Raw genomic sequence first — 15,903 nt, 5'->3', positions numbered from 1 at the left:
AGTCAGTGCTGCTTCACTATCTCGCTCTCGATAGTGTCGCTAGTCAGTGCTGCTTCACTATCTCGCTCTCGATAGTGTCGCTAGTTAGTGCTGCTTCACTATCTCGCTCTGCTCGATAGTGTCGCACGATAGTGTCTACAAAGTGTTGCTTCACTCTCTCGCTCTACCCGATAGTGTCGCACAATAGTGTCGCACACTAGTGTTGCTGATTCCGTTGTTTCAACTAATGTTTTATAATTCTTTTCTTTTTTTTTTTTTTTTTTTGCCTTGTATGCTTCAAAGTGAATTTTCGTCAGGCTTTTGAGACTAAATCAGTGGGGGAAGGAGAGGAATATGAGGTGATATACACACATATACACATAGACATGTTATAAAGTTTTAAATGTTATTGGTATAGATAATATATAGAACATATATACATACAATATGTAATATACATAGATACATATCATATCACTGACTTGTAATTCATAATTATACATTATACATTTCTTAACAAAAAAAAAATTAATTCCGCGATATTATTTATTACAGTCCATTGAGATAGAAAGAAAGAGTACGAGTAAAAGAGAGAGACAGAGAGAAGGAACAAGAAAGAGCGAAATAAAGAGAGAGAGAGAGAGTCGGAGAGCTAGCGAGTTATTGAGATTTACAGAGAGACTTGGATAAATACTAAAAGAACAGGGTTCTTCAAAGTTGACAGAAAAAGAGTGTGAATATAATCAAATTAAAATTTATTTGCTTTGAATATTTGTTACCAGTATTATCGATTTTTAAACAATTTTTCACTTAACACCCTCGCGGCAATCCCTTTATTCCCAAGTTTTCCTCCCCCCCCCAGTTCCATCTTTGATATAGAACATTTCACATCGCTCGCTATTAGCTCATGCAATAACTCGTCACCTCTCAGGTTTTGCTTTATTGTTGTCATAGCATATATATTTTTCTTTCTCCCCACCCATCAACCCCACCTAAAATTTCAGAGAGGCGTATTTTGAGTAGGAGACAAGATGAACGATAACTTCAACAATTCTCCGGCTAACCAACCGATATATTTCAATTCAACGTCAGGGACGCGTTCAACGTCAGGGACGCGTTCAACGCCAGGAAACCAACAGAGCGATACTGGAAATCACGAAACAGGGGCATCTATGAATAACAATAATAATAATAATAACACGCGGTCTTCAACTAGTAACTCTAATGGACACGATGGCACAAACCAGGCAAACACCCATAATAATAACAACAACAGCAACAACAACATCAGCAGCAGCAACAACAACAACAACAACAGCAACAGTAACAGCAACAGCAACAACAACAGCAACAGCAACAGCGATATCAACAGCGGCGCCAACAACAACAGCAGTGCCGCCACCACCACCACCACCACCACCACCAACAACAATAATAATAACAACACCACTACTGCTGATAATAATGGCCTTACAAGTAGTACCCCGCGACTATCACACAATACCTCAACAAACTCTATGAATGATCCAGTTCCTAACCACAGCGCATCAATAATGGATCAGCACACAATTAATGATTTGTACCAGTTGATGGGACAGCTACAACAACAAAATTCAATCAATAATCAAATTATGATGAAGATGAACTATATGTCAGAATCACTACAGCAAGTGAAAGAGAATTTACAAGACTTGAATCAACAAGTTATGTTTACTTTGCAAAATGGCTCAAACATAGGATCCCCTGCAAATGGAGGAGCTTTAGGAGGTAACAATTTTAACAACCAATTCAAAACCTTTGAAATTTTTACAAGGCACTTGAACAAGTTGAACAAGGAGATGGAGGAAATAAGTAATGGTCATCACCAAAATCAACATCAAAATCATCAAAGCTCTGGCTCACATATCTTGCATACCCAAGGACAACAGCACGAGCAATCTCAAGCGCAAGGACAACAACAACAACAACAACAGCAGCAACAACAACACCCATCTTCACTGCTGCAGCCGCCGCAGCTGGTACTACAAAATGTCAATCACCAACTTCAATCTCAACCGCCTTTACCAGGCTCTTCTAATAGCATTCCACATAGTAGTCATCAGCACCATCATATCCTGACAAATCAAAGCCAACCCAATAGTAACAGCACGTTTGATGAAGATGTTGACCTTACACGAAAAAATCTAGTTTTGAGATCACCTGCCACAGCGTCGAGTGCCACATCACCTTATGTATTCGAACTTGGAGGCTTTCACACTTCAAGAAGTAGTAACAATATAAACGGAAGCATGTTGTATGAAAAGTCACCACTAGCGCAGGCGCAAATGCAACCTCCAGTTCATTCTTTTGACAGAAAAAGAGGCAAACATGGAAAGAATGCAGTGCCATCGCCAGCCGGTCAAAGTCCAAGAACCCAGTCTCAACAACAGCAGCAACACCAACAACAACAAACTACTTCACAAAGACTACCAATTATTTCTCAACAGCATCAGCAACAACATCACCATCATCAACACCATCAACAACAACATCAACAGCAGCATCAACAGCAGCAGCATCAACAACAACAACAACAACAACAACAACAACAACAACAACAAGCGTCCCATGGTCCTCAATCCTATTCAAACTCATACATGCTTCCCATGCCACCTTTGCTCACTGAAGACAAGGGAACTTTAAATGACCCGTCATCCCAATTCATGCTTTCTCGAGAAAATGGGAATATGTTGACTTCGGCTTTGAGACAACAACCTTCACATACTAGAACAATACCGCCACCAGCATCTTCGTCGACTTTTTCGTTTGACGAGAATGATATCGAACGAAGCATTGACGAATTGGAGCAACAGGCAGGTTCGAGTTCAAGTTCACACAATCAATCGAATACCTCTACTACTACTCAGAGCAAAACCGATAAATATGGTCAAAAGAAGAGGAAAGTAAGCCATGAATTGAAGGGTAACATGCCTGCACATCCAAATGATGTGCCACAATACAAACTTGAGAGAAGTCTCAAAGCATTGAGTGATATTTGGAAGGAGTATGCTTATGGTGTAAACGATAAGCCTCCCTTGAAATTTCTTGAAGCCAAATATGGAACAAAGTGGAGAAATGAAACCGAGTCTAGAACATTTCTTAGAAGAAAAAAGATTTACGAGGCGATTGAAATTGGAAAGAGTAAAGGTTATACTGAAGAAGAGGTGATTCGGGAATTAGAGGACTATAGGAGCTACGATAGAAATGGGAACATCAAAAAGAAACCATTACTGTGGTTAAGTTCTAATATGCCTGACAAATTTAACAACCCTGCAACCGACAGTTAAAATTCCGTGGCTAGGATTCAATTACAAATTGTAATTTAACAAGAAGATAGCTTTTGTATATTTTTTTGTATTAATATATTGATTTTAAAAGCAACAGGAGGGGAGGGAAAGAGAAAGAGAAAGAGATAGAGAAAGAGGAAGAAACCTGGAGCCTACTCATTTGTTTATAGACTCTCACCTATTTACTCTTGCTTATAGACTCTTATTGACTTTTCGTTCGATAGTATCGGTCAGTGTGCTCCACTATCTCGCTTTGCTCGATAGTAGCAATGGCGCAGCTCATTTTCTTTAAAAGCGAGTGTCTCAATACTTTGGGGGTAATATCTCTATGAGTCTTGTTTTAGCCAATGGTTTTGTCTCGAATTTGGATTTGTAATTCATCTTATCGTCAAGATGTCTCATCGGTGTTTTTATTTTTTTTTTTTATTTTATTTTTATTTTTATTTTAGTTTTTTTTTATGGGATTGCGAAGATGCGATGCGATAGGGATCAATTGTGAAGAGTTTAGGACAGTTCGGTACGGTTGAGGATATGACAGCCGAGATTGAGGAGAGAAAGAGACTTTTGACACCGCCAAAGGTGGAGCCTAATAAGAAATTCAAACAAGAACAACAAGAACAACAACAACAACAACAATCCAAGAAACTGAAAGTTAGAAAATACAAGGCCAAATCTACCGATGCCACTAGTCCGCTTGGTGTTTTAGAGTACGAAATTAGATCTCTATGCAAAGGTCATGGTTTAGCTTTAGAAGATATTACAAACGACATGAAGGGCATATTAAACAATCGTGAAATTGAGGAAAAATATCACAGAGTTGTTGAAAACGTTCACGTGTTGCAATTGTTATCAAATGGAGACTCCATTGCTATAATTTGTGGAGCAGATTCCCAAGTCAAGGTCAAGAAACAAGTAGTAGTTATACCCTTTGCTTTGCCGGGAGATGTTGTTACTGTGAAGATATATCGAACACATCCGTTGTATGCTGAAGCAGATTTGCTATCTGTACAAACACCATCGAAAATGAGAGATGATTCATTGATTCAATGCAGATACTTTGGAAAATGCTCGGGGTGCCAATTCCAAAATATTCTGTATGATGATCAGCTCAAAATCAAACGGAAAACGATTCAAAATGCATATACCCATTTTGCACCGATTTTAACGGAACAGAATAAATTACCCGAAATTTTAGAAACACAACCATCACCTTTACTTTATAACTATAGAACAAAACTCACTCCACATTTCAACATACCTACCAAAAAGAGTGGAGCAGATTTAACGTTCAGACCAAATTTTGGATTCGGAGCAAAAGGTAGGCCGGCCTGGAGACAAAGTGATTTTGGACCTACTGGATCAATCATGGATATTGAAGAGTGTAGTATTGGCACCCCCATAGTAAACTTGGGGTTGAAAAATGAGCGCAAAAAATTGGAGACGACTTATAAAACTTATAAGAAGGGTGCTACGATACTACTACGTGAAAATACCAAGATCAAAGATGGCGAGAAAATCGAATTGGGAGAGGCATCAAGAGATTTTGATGATGGAACTGTTAGTCTGATCGAAGTGGCAGCAGCAGCGGCTCAAAACGGGCTAGAACTAGTCAAAACTTGTGTTGTAGCACCAAGACAGATTGTCCAGGAAATAGTAGGAATCTACAAATTCGAATTTTCAGCAGGTGAGTTTTTCCAAAACAATAATTCTATATTGCCTTTGGTGACAAGATATGTAAAAGATAACTTATTACACTCGCAACCAAATTACCTTGTTGATGCGTATTGTGGTTCTGGATTATTTTCCATTACTTGCTCATCGAATGTGACCAAAGTCATTGGCGTAGAAGTTAGCGCAGAGTCGGTAAAGTTTGCCAAACACAATGCCATTTTGAATAATACTCAAAACACTAAATTCATTGTGGGGAAAGCAGAAGAGATTTTTAAAGATATTGATACTCCATCATCACAAACATCTGTTATTTTGGATCCACCAAGAAAAGGGTGTGATGAAGTTTTTTTGAATCAGTTAAGTGCTTACAAACCTGCAAAAATTGTTTACATATCCTGTAACGTTCACTCGCAAGCAAGAGATATTGAGTGGTTTTTAAATAATACTGAAAACGGTTCAAAATATGTAGTTGAAAGCATCAAGGGCTTTGACTTTTTCCCACAGACTCATCATATTGAAACTGTTACGGTTTTGTCAATGGTGTAAATACTCTACAGATGAATTTGAATATCTATCTATTTATATATATATAATATGCCCACATGCATACTTGCAAGCAGAAGTTACTTTCATATCAAAAGTTACATGCAATTGACTATCCACCATAGTACTCATGGTCTTTGTTCTCCTACCCTCTAAGAGATAGGGCTAGAGCCCTTTTTTTAAACAAACTGGACTTTTTTTTTTCTTACATTCTTTCTTTTTTTTTTTAAAGAGAAAGGGCACTACCAACAATATGTGTCCTACACACCGACTGAAAAAATGTACATTATTTTTGTATAGTTGTACTCATTGAGATAACGATATATATTACCAGATCAACACACTAAGATGGAAAACGATAAAGGTCAATTAGTATGTTTTGAAAATAGGATATTGATATACAGGGAGTGTTTTTGAGAGTGTTAGAGCTAACTGGAGAAACGAAAATAGAGGGGAACCAAGTTTTTGACTGTTGAATCAAGAAAACTAAATACGTGAAAAACTATTTCTGAGAGGCACACCAGAATGTCATATGTCAAACACACGCTCCCATAGAGACTATCAACTGGGGTTGCTTGCAGCCCCTGTGAAGCATGCGATTGCTTTCTTTCCCACCCCCAAAAAAGAAAGTGAAGCTTTAGCAAAGTGTTTACTATGGCTGAGAGTTTCAAGAAAGCGAAGCTCTAGCAAAGTGTTTACTATGGCTGAGAGTTTCAAGAAAGCGAAGCTCTAGCAAAGTGTTTACTATGGCTGAGAGTTTCAAGAAAGCGAAGCTCTAGCAAAGTGTTTACTATGGCTGAGAGTTTCAAGAAAGCGAAGCTCTAGCAAAGTGTTTACTATGGCTGAGAGTTTCAAGAAAGCGAAGCTCTAGCAAAGTGTTTACTATGGCTGAGAGTTTCAAGAAAGCGAAGCTTTAGCAAAGTGTTTACTATGGCTGAGAGTTTCAAGCAAGTGACTTAACGCGGATGGCTCACAAATGATTTCAAGTACCAAAAACTTTTCATTTGCCAGACAAGCTCAAACACACATCCCTTCAAATGTCATGAAGAGTGAATTTTTTTTTTGATACTAACATCTTTTCTTTTTTAGGTTGAATTATACGTCCCAAGAAAATGTTCTGCTACCAACAGAATCATTAAAGCCAAAGATCACGCATCAGTTCAAATTTCTGTTGCTAAAGTTGACGAAAATGGAAGAGCTATTGCAGGCGATAACATCACATATGTTTTGAGCGGTTACGTTAGAGGCAGAGGTGAAGCTGATGATTCATTAAACAGATTAGCTCAACAAGATGGTTTATTGAAAAACGTTTGGTCATACTCCCGTTAAGGTAATAGATGTGTAATGTAAATTAGTATTAGTATTAGTGGCATTAAAGATATAAAGCTTTTTTGACTGTTGATTTTTGATTTTTTTTTTTTGATTTGAAAATCTTTATTTTTCCTTTTTCCCAGAGAAGTAGATTATAGTATTACTTTTTTTCTTGCAAAGAAACATATGTAAACCCCCAGAAGACCAGCATAGTGAAAAAGTGTAGAGAAAAATTGAAATCCATTAAATTTGGGTCCTCAAGTTTCCAATCAAAGATACCAGTATCTTTTTTTTTTCCGTTTTCCATTTCACATTTTCTATATCTTTTTTTCATGTCCTTTAGTTGTTGGATTGACAATCCTTTAAAAGACTTCCTTGTTGGACCACCTAGCTTTCTTTTTTATTGCACACCTAGCTTTCTTTTTTATTGCACCTAGCTTTCTTCCTTATTGCACTATGTTGTATCTCATTCACTTTCTCTCAATTATGTTTCTTGCGGGGTAGAAAAATTTATTATACACCTCCATCCTTGTCTTCTATGTCCATTCTCGCCTGGAACCTGATGAGTGCATTTTGCGAGGTCTCTATTTTTATTCTCCCTTTAGTTTGTTTTGTTCAAGTTCAACCATTACGGTGAGTGGCAGAGAAATAAATAAAGTAATTGTCTTACATCGTATCTAATAAACTGATCTACTTACATAGTAACTTATAAACTGATCTACTTACATAGTAACTATAAACTGATTTACCTACATTGTAACTATAAACTGATCTACTCCCGTATTTACGTAGTAGTTTTGCCTAGTCAATAATTTTATATCTTATTATTTTATTTTATTTTATTTTAGTTTTTTTTTTTTTATTACTTTTCTTAGACTAATAATTCTTATTAAATGTTTTTGTTTACACACAGTATAATCTATATTCAACAAATGTTGGGAAAAGGAGATTCTTTTTTTGCATAAATCAAAAGATGGTTTTGTAGCCTGTAGTGGTTTCTTTACAAGTGTTGTTCTTTCTTATCAAGAGTTTCCCATTCTTCTTACCAGTATTTTTCTTTTTTTTTTTTCTTTTTTTCAATTTTATAGTTGTTTCTGTTTCTGTTTCTGTTTCTGTTCCAGGCAATTGCTCTTTTACATAGAGTCACTGAAAGAATATGACAGAAGCAATATTCACATTACTTTATAGTGCCGACTATCTTGCTGGTGCATTGGTTTTGGGTGTTCAATTACAAAAAATTAGAAAAAGATCAGCAAAAAGTATTGTTCTTGGAATTTTGGTTGACAAGTCACAGTTTACTTCTTCTCAGTTACAGTTGCTTGCGAGATACTATGACGAGCTAAATGATGTGTCACCAACTCTGTCGACTTTGCATGAAAAATTAGAGTGCGAATTAGCAAGACCAGAGTTGAACAAAACGTTTACCAAAATTGAGTTGTGGTCACTTCAACAATATGAAAAGATACTTTATTTAGACTCAGATACACTTCCGTTGGTATCGGAATCATCCTCTAGTAGTATAGGAGACTTGTTGCAATTGGAGTTTGATGAGAACAAAATATTGGCTGCTCCCGATAGTGGGTTCCCCGATGTATTTAATTCTGGAGTCTTTGTGTTGAAACCTAGCCAAAAAGTTTACAAAGAGTTGCAGTCGCTAGTTGAAAAATCGAAAATCGATCTGAGTGTTTCCTTTGACGGTGCTGACCAAGGTCTTCTCAACTATTTTTTCAATAGCAAACCAAATTGGGTTCAGCAGTATGTAGAGAAAGGAGAGATAAATGTGGATAATGTAGTTGAAACTAATAACTGGATAAAAATTCCATTTTTGTTCAATGTCACACCTTCAGCAGCATATGAGTATTGGCCGGCATTTAAACATTTTCATAAAGTAGTCGACCAACCAGAGCCTAGTAGAGGTTGGGGACCAGGAGAGTATGATAACGAGTTACTTTCTACTTTTGATACACTAAATCGCTATCGTTCTGCAGCAATCCGCCACGTTCTGGGACAATCATCATCATCTTCTTCTTCTTCTTCTTCTTCACAGATTCAAGTGATGCATTTCATTGGACCATACAAACCCTGGGCGTCTTGTGCCACGGCTCATGGAATTCACAAGGACTGGCTAAAAGTTTGGATTGAAGAGTTTGGAGAGCGTTCAATATCCGATGTTGTAAATGAGGGTGTTTTACCAGACACAGAGAAGCAGAATTATCAACATGAGCTGCAGCACTTGGTGGAGTATTCTCCCTCAAAACCTATTTCCAATGATGTCCATGATGAGGAACGGGAAGATGAAAAGAAACATCAACCTACAAACTCGGATCCTTTTTCTTTACTTGATCCATCTCGCTACCAACGGTTCAAAGATACCGCAATACCCAGTATTGATGCAATGTGGGATGCAACAAAAGAGGCTCCGCCAAAACACAATAAAAAAGAATCATCACAACCCGAACACGCGAAAGATAATGTCTTTGAGAATCACTTGAAAGCTGCTCGTTACCACGACTGGGATCAACCACAGGAAACTGTAGTTGCACCAGCAGAAAAGACTGAAAACATTCAAAAAGAAGAGCAAGTGCTTGAAACTTATGATGCAGTGCATACGCTTGAGGAGAAGGAAAAGAATGAAGAAAAAGAGGGAGAGGCAAAACAGGGAGAGGCAAAAGAGGGAGAGGCAAAACAGGGAGAGGCAAAAGAGGGAGAGGACCTTGGTGCAGGTGCAGTTCCACAAGATGCCAAAAAAGTGGCATCTCAACCGCAACCAGAAGTGATAGAACAGCCAGAATTGTATGGACATAGATACATTGAGCCCGAACGAGTATTCAATGAGAGTTCAAATTTTTTCCCTGTTCATATTCTTCAAGATTTGGAGAAAGTCGATATCAGTCAAGATTCTAATACTTTTGTGTCTGATGAGATGAAAGTGGCGCATTTGGGCGCTGATGTATCTAGATATAGCCAAAACAATGAGATTCTAGAGGAGAAGGGACTCATAGAAACCCATGGTTTTGACAATAGTTTCACCGAGGATCAAACACCCTCTCATATCCAAGACGATGAAGAGTTTATTCAAGTGACTCCGAAATTGTTTCCCTGGGAGTTTCGAGAACAATACAGACCAGAAAGAAGTTTTGATTAGCATGCATACTAATTTAATAAAAATTGAGGGGGGGGGGTAACCTCTTGGAACAAAAGTTTCCAAAACCTCTTGGAAAAGTTTTTAAAAACAACCTCTTACTAAAATGCTCGTAACTTATCTCCTATATATCTAATGGCTGCGAAAAAGAGTCAAAAAAGACTACTTATCTTTAGTTGCTTTATCTTTTTTGTCTGATTCGCACTCTGTCGTGTAAATCGGAGAAAAAAATATCTTTTTTTTAGGCTTTTTTTTTTTCAAATTTTTTTAACAATAAATTTTCACATCGCTTAAAATTTTTTTTCTTTTTTTTTTTTTTTTTTATATTACTTCTTCACCTAGTCATCGACAAATTATGGCATCCGAAGGAATTACCGAAATCGACTCTGGTTTGATTGAATCAAACTATGATAACGTTGTTTACAAATTTGATGATTTAAACTTAAAGCCATCTATTGTTAGAGGTATTTTTGGTTACGGTTACGAAACCCCCTCAGCCATTCAACAAAGAGCTATTTTGCCAATTACTGAAGGAAGAGATGTTTTAGCACAAGCTCAATCAGGTACGGGAAAGACAGCTACTTTCACCATCTCTGCTTTGCAAAGAATCGACGAAGAGGAAAAAGCAACCCAGGCTTTGATCTTGGCTCCAACAAGAGAGTTGGCTTTGCAAATCAAAAACGTTATTTCATCGATTGGATTATACTTGAATGTAACAGTCCACGCATCAATTGGTGGTACTTCCATGAGCGATGATATTGAGGCATTCAAGTCCGGTGTTCAGATTGTTGTTGGTACTCCTGGTAGAGTTTATGACATGATTGAAAGAAGATACTTCAAAACCGAAAAAGTCAAGATGTTCATTTTGGATGAAGCTGATGAAATGTTGTCATCTGGTTTCAAGGAACAAATTTACAACATTTTCAGATTGTTGCCAGAAACCACTCAAGTAGTCTTGTTATCAGCTACCATGCCTCAAGATGTCTTGGAAGTTACTACAAAATTCATGAATAACCCAGTGAGAATCTTGGTCAAGAAGGATGAATTGACTTTGGAAGGTATCAAACAATTTTATATCAATGTTGAAGTTGAAGATTACAAGTTTGATTGTTTGGTTGACTTGTACGATTCCATCTCAGTTACTCAGGCTGTTATCTTTTGTAACACCAGATCTAAGGTTGAATTTTTAACAAACAAATTAAGAGAACAAAACTTTACCGTTTCTGCTATCCATGCAGATTTACCACAAGTTGAAAGAGACACTATTATGAAAGAGTTTAGATCTGGATCCTCAAGAATTTTGATCTCCACCGATTTATTGGCCAGAGGTATCGATGTTCAACAAGTTTCTTTGGTTATCAATTACGACCTTCCATCTAATAAGGAAAACTATATTCACAGAATTGGTAGAGGTGGTCGTTTTGGTAGAAAGGGTGTTGCTATTAACTTTGTCACAGAAAAGGATGTTGGAATGATGAGAGAAATTGAGAAATTCTACTCTACTCAAATCACCGAGATGCCTGCTGACATTGGTTCACTTTTCGCTTAAAGAGAGACACATTGTGGAGCTGCGTTAACCACACCGACAGTATTGTCTCACAGTATTGTCTCACAGTATTGTCTCACAGTGTTGTCTCAAGTGTGTTGTGTGTTGTGAAAAGCCAAAGCCAAAAAAAGAATAAAAAAAAGAAGAAAAGAAAAAAATGTCCTCCTCCCCCCTTTATTACTTATCCAAATTATCAAGTTATTCTTTTTTGTTAAAACGTATGACAAGCTGTAAATATACGTCTTGTTAGTAATAGGGGTTGTGGTATTATCAAAGTAAAATGACATTGAAGAGAAAATTTTGGTGAATATTATCTCTTGAATTATACTTCTCATTGCTCGTTTCTCTTAGTTTCAGTTTTTTTTTTTAATTTTTCTCTTCCTTCTTGATCTATTCATACTGAGCGGCGTTAAGGATTCAACTAGGCCAACTGGCATGACAATACAGCTTGTTATAACGACTGATTCAAGAGTGCAAAGATTGTTATTTTTTGCTTACATATAGTCACACGGTCTTTTTTCTCCCCCCCCCCCCCTTTCCATGCTGGGGCATCAAGTTTCAAGGAGGATCCCTGGTTCCTATCCTATCACTACCCGCAATGAACCAATGAAATTCTGGGGTAGCAAGAACACCACGAATGCAATGCAAGTGGCCAGTGAAGTGGTTGAAAGCGAGTTCGAAACGAGGTTTACTTGTAACCGAATAGTCCATCGCAAAACTGAAGACCAACATCATATTATGGCGCAACTCGAAGGATTATGTTATATTTTGATATTTTATCAATTTTCAAAGTTTTGCTATAATGCATGTCTCATACCTACATTGTGCCACATCGTACAGTTAACAATCCTTAATCACAGACTTGTCATCAGCCTGTACGCCAATATATTTTTACAGGCTTTATCTGAAGACGTGGACAATGAATCCAGAATCAATACATTACGTGGAAAAATACCGACAATTTGTAACAATCTATATTTCAAGACTGTTTTTGTATTAGTATATCATACATTGTTTGTTTGCACTTGGATGGTTTCGTTGGTTAACGAGGAAAAATTATCACAGTTGGAGAATGGTACGTGGTGGTTCATTTCGTTCATAGGCGAAAAAGTACCAGTAATATCGCCACAAGCCTCTTTCTGGATTAAGATTGTCAAATTAGGTCTACCGCAATTGTTGATTTTAGATCTCGTAATCTTATTTTTACAACTAATTTTGCTACAATGTATTTTTAAGCAAAGTTCTGTTTTTAGAGGAGGAAGAACAATGGGCGATAAGGAAGTGTATTTGATTAGAAGTAGGAACTCGGGATACGAAGTTCAAGGAGACGATAGTTTGGAAGATTATGGACAGGGTGTTATCCTTGCTTTAAAAGTGCGACTATATGAAACTTTTCAATTTGATTCTTTTTCCACATAGAAAAGAGTGTTTAAGATATACATGACAAGGCAATTCCCAATTGCAAATTTCCTCCCCCTTCTCCTTTCATTCAGAGCTATCTTTGGTGCACTTTCAGCAAGTGAAGGACAAATAATTGTGTTCACATATTTCATCGAGACATTTTGTCATGATAACAATTTAAATGAAAAGAAGGGAGAGAAGTACTTGGTTCTTTCTATTCCGGTGGAAAAACGAACCTATAATGTTAAGCAAAGACGAGCTATTCTTTTTGTAGTTACTGTATGGATCGTTACCACAAGCGAGTTTGGTCAAACCAAGGAATGAACTTATTGATGAAATAAGGGTTCATTAACCAAAGAGAAAAAGAGAAATAAAAAGGAATGAAAAACTATTTGTTGAGCCTGCCCCCTCTTCCCTGGGTGATTTTTTTTTTCAATAAGAAGCAGTGTGTCGACTTCTTGTTGCTCATCGTAAGCAATTGCATATAGGCTTAGTTGTTAATGATGGAAATCGAAACGCGTCTTTGTTGATTTCAAATACATGGTAGTATTTTTTTATTTTTTTTTTATTTTTTTATTTAAATTTTTCACTTTCTGTTTAATTGTTTCTTCTTCACGTCAAACCACCGTATTAACAAAAATGACCACTGAATCTGTAAAGAAACAAAAGTTGGAATCAAGCGAAAACTTGAAAGTGTTTTTACGCTCTGACAAAGGCAAATTACCAACTAAAGGGTCACTTTTGGCAGCTGGCTACGACTTATATGCATCGGAAGCAACTACCATACCGGCTCAAGGTCAAGGGTTGGTCAGTACAGACATTTCAATAGTAGTACCGGTTGGTACTTATGGTCGAGTTGCACCACGTTCAGGATTGGCTGTCAAGCACGGAATCTCTACTGGTGCCGGGGTAATTGACGCCGATTATCGAGGTGAGGTTAAAGTGATTTTGTTTAACCACTCCAAAAACGACTTTGAGATCAAGGCAGGAGACAGAATTGCACAATTAATCTTGGAAAGAATAGTCAATGCAGAGATCGAAGAAATTAGTGAAGCTAGCTTGACCAGTACTGACCGTGGAGAAGGAGGATTTGGGTCCACTGGAAAGAATTGATATATATATTTTAGTGAAAGAAGAAGAGAATTAAAAAAAAAAAAAAAAAAAAAGACAAGGAAAAATACTGTACAAATAATTTAATCAGATTTTACTCATGAATCTATAAACATGTTCTTTACTTCAACTCTTTCTATTATTGAATAAGGGGTAATGCTTGATTTTCAAAATAATAAAGTTATCAAGACTGTTTCTTTATATTATCTTCAGCCGGTTTAGTCAAATCTTCATTTTTGAGTGCTTCGGAACGAGTTTTCAAAGATGAGTCTTGTGGATTTTCAACTTCCTTGTTATCGGAATTTTTTTCTTCTTTTTCTTCTTTTTCTACCTCTGTGTCTGGGTCTTTTTCATAATTCACTCCATCACTTGCAGTATCTTCATAATCGTCCAAATGAATATCATCCTTGACATTGTTTACTGTATCTTTCTCTCTCTCATTTTCCTCTTCAATCAATTCATCTTGCTCTTTCAAAATATTCAATTTCAACTTGGAGTCATCGGCCAATTCCAATTTGGCAACGTTATACACTTCATCAGGGATCGATGACAATACAGCCAACAATGCATCGTAGTATGTTTCAGCATCCTTGTCTTTACTGCCATAAGTATAAGCAGTACTCAAAATCAACAAGGTTGAAGGTATCTTTTGTCTTAATCTCAAATCCAACCAGGTTTCCAAGTCGTCTCTTAATCTGGCAGGAGAAACGTCGCTTGTTTTAATACCTCTTTGAGAGCACGCCATTTGCAACTCTGGGATTGTCAATGAATTGACACCCTCGTAATCAATTGCTTTGTCATCTTTGATAATATTCAACAACCTGTGTCTGATTTGGTACCGCAAAATGGAATCCGTTCCAAATGGTCTTAAAGACATGTATTTACACATAGCAACCAATTGGTGACGACTCAAGTTATCCAAAACCTGATCATTCTTAAAGAGTCTTGCCACTTGAATCAATTGTTCTCTGGTTGGGTTTTTACCCAATGATATTGCTTCGAAAAACTGGATAAACGCTTCTCTCTCTGAATCAGTAATCTTTTTGGACAATTTTAACCCGGATTGCTCCATGGTTTGTTTAATGTACTCACTGGCTGCGTTTCTAGTCTTTCTTAATTTAGCCTTTTTCTTTTGACGATCCTGTTTGGATTCATAAGTTGATGGCAACAAGTTAGGAAACAATTTCAATGCAACAGGAAGCAACAATTCGGCAAAGGGAATGATGACAAACATTGCGAATGGAACTAATCGAACTACATCAACAATAGTTCTCTGCAACTGGTTTGATTCTCTTCTACTCAAGCCGTATCCAGCCATCAACTTAATCAATAACTTTGTAGAGACTTTGATTTCGTAGCCCAAAAGCTTCGTTCCTGTCCAATAATGCTGCGCCTCATGTTTGACCTTTTCCCACAAACTCTTTTTCCCCTTTTCGGGAGTAGTAGTTATAGAGGTAGTTGTGGTAGTTGTGGTGGTAGGATCGGCTTTATTCGCTAATTGCGTTGTTGGCGAATTGTCCAATTTTTCAAGCGACTTTGTTTCTGTCTTGTCATTATCCAGTTTCAATTGACTAGACTCGGTCTTGGCACTAGTAATTTGAGGCTCTTTTATTGATTGGAATCTTTGTGGCAGCTGCGAATAACAATGTATACCAGTCCTGTGGAAACTTCTTGTATGAGTTCCGGGGGACAAGGGGAATCTTACGGAACCCAGAAACGTCAGCTTGGAAAGGTTTCGAAGGGCAATACGCTGGAAAAGCGTTCCATTATATCCGACTATCTCCTTCTTGAGCATTGAAGTTGAGCTCATACTTCTTAATGGGAAAACAGGGGGAGAAGGGGCAAAAAAAATACAAAAGACAGATATGCAGTTA

At 37.2% G+C, this 15,903-nt stretch overlaps 8 protein-coding genes across 8 annotated transcripts; 7 read left to right on the top strand and 1 right to left on the bottom strand. All coding sequences in view use genetic code 12, as the record gives it.

Annotated features, from left to right (window-relative positions):
• Positions 1 to 1,010: 1,010 nt before the first annotated feature.
• Positions 1,011 to 3,305, top strand: KGF56_001851 (uncharacterized protein; the record flags this gene model as incomplete). The annotated part of the gene is made up of 1 exon (XM_049323018.1): positions 1,011 to 3,305. The coding sequence occupies one exon, from the start codon at positions 1,011 to 1,013 to the stop codon at positions 3,303 to 3,305; it is 2,295 nt and encodes a 764-aa protein (XP_049181099.1).
• A 347-nt stretch (positions 3,306 to 3,652) lies between these two features.
• Positions 3,653 to 5,522, top strand: TRM2 (Trm2p; the record flags this gene model as incomplete). Its single annotated transcript, XM_049323017.1, has 2 exons — positions 3,653 to 3,709; positions 3,792 to 5,522. 2 exons carry the CDS (start codon positions 3,653 to 3,655, stop codon positions 5,520 to 5,522), a joined length of 1,788 nt encoding a protein of 595 aa, XP_049181098.1.
• Positions 5,523 to 5,867: 345 nt separating this feature from the next.
• Positions 5,868 to 6,848, top strand: RPS21B (40S ribosomal protein eS21; the record flags this gene model as incomplete). The annotated part of the gene is made up of 2 exons (XM_049323016.1): positions 5,868 to 5,891; positions 6,609 to 6,848. The coding sequence occupies 2 exons, from the start codon at positions 5,868 to 5,870 to the stop codon at positions 6,846 to 6,848; spliced, it is 264 nt and encodes an 87-aa protein (XP_049181097.1).
• A 1,138-nt stretch (positions 6,849 to 7,986) lies between these two features.
• On the top strand, positions 7,987 to 9,975 carry KGF56_001848 (glycogenin glucosyltransferase; the record flags this gene model as incomplete). The annotated part of the gene is made up of 1 exon (XM_049323015.1): positions 7,987 to 9,975. One exon carries the CDS (start codon positions 7,987 to 7,989, stop codon positions 9,973 to 9,975), a length of 1,989 nt encoding a protein of 662 aa, XP_049181096.1.
• A 352-nt stretch (positions 9,976 to 10,327) lies between these two features.
• On the top strand, positions 10,328 to 11,521 carry TIF (translation initiation factor eIF4A; the record flags this gene model as incomplete). Its single annotated transcript, XM_049323014.1, has 1 exon — positions 10,328 to 11,521. The coding sequence occupies one exon, from the start codon at positions 10,328 to 10,330 to the stop codon at positions 11,519 to 11,521; it is 1,194 nt and encodes a 397-aa protein (XP_049181095.1).
• A 603-nt stretch (positions 11,522 to 12,124) lies between these two features.
• On the top strand, positions 12,125 to 12,937 carry KGF56_001846 (uncharacterized protein; the record flags this gene model as incomplete). The annotated part of the gene is made up of 1 exon (XM_049323013.1): positions 12,125 to 12,937. One exon carries the CDS (start codon positions 12,125 to 12,127, stop codon positions 12,935 to 12,937), a length of 813 nt encoding a protein of 270 aa, XP_049181094.1.
• A 621-nt stretch (positions 12,938 to 13,558) lies between these two features.
• DUT1 (bifunctional dITP/dUTP diphosphatase) lies at positions 13,559 to 14,032 on the top strand (the record flags this gene model as incomplete). The annotated part of the gene is made up of 1 exon (XM_049323011.1): positions 13,559 to 14,032. The coding sequence occupies one exon, from the start codon at positions 13,559 to 13,561 to the stop codon at positions 14,030 to 14,032; it is 474 nt and encodes a 157-aa protein (XP_049181093.1).
• Positions 14,033 to 14,213: 181 nt separating this feature from the next.
• Positions 14,214 to 15,839, bottom strand: MRS7 (Mrs7p; the record flags this gene model as incomplete). The annotated part of the gene is made up of 1 exon (XM_049323010.1): positions 14,214 to 15,839. One exon carries the CDS (start codon positions 15,837 to 15,839, stop codon positions 14,214 to 14,216), a length of 1,626 nt encoding a protein of 541 aa, XP_049181092.1.
• Positions 15,840 to 15,903: the final 64 nt, after the last annotated feature.

The sequence above is a fragment of the Candida oxycetoniae genome (assembly GCF_023343755.2).
Source record: "Candida oxycetoniae strain CBS 10844 chromosome Unknown scaffold67, whole genome shotgun sequence".
In the NCBI taxonomy this organism is placed as follows: Eukaryota; Fungi; Ascomycota; class Pichiomycetes; order Serinales; family Debaryomycetaceae; genus Lodderomyces; species Lodderomyces oxycetoniae.
The sequence above is the reverse complement of the archived record's forward strand: the minus strand, read 5'-3'. Positions and strand labels throughout refer to the sequence as shown.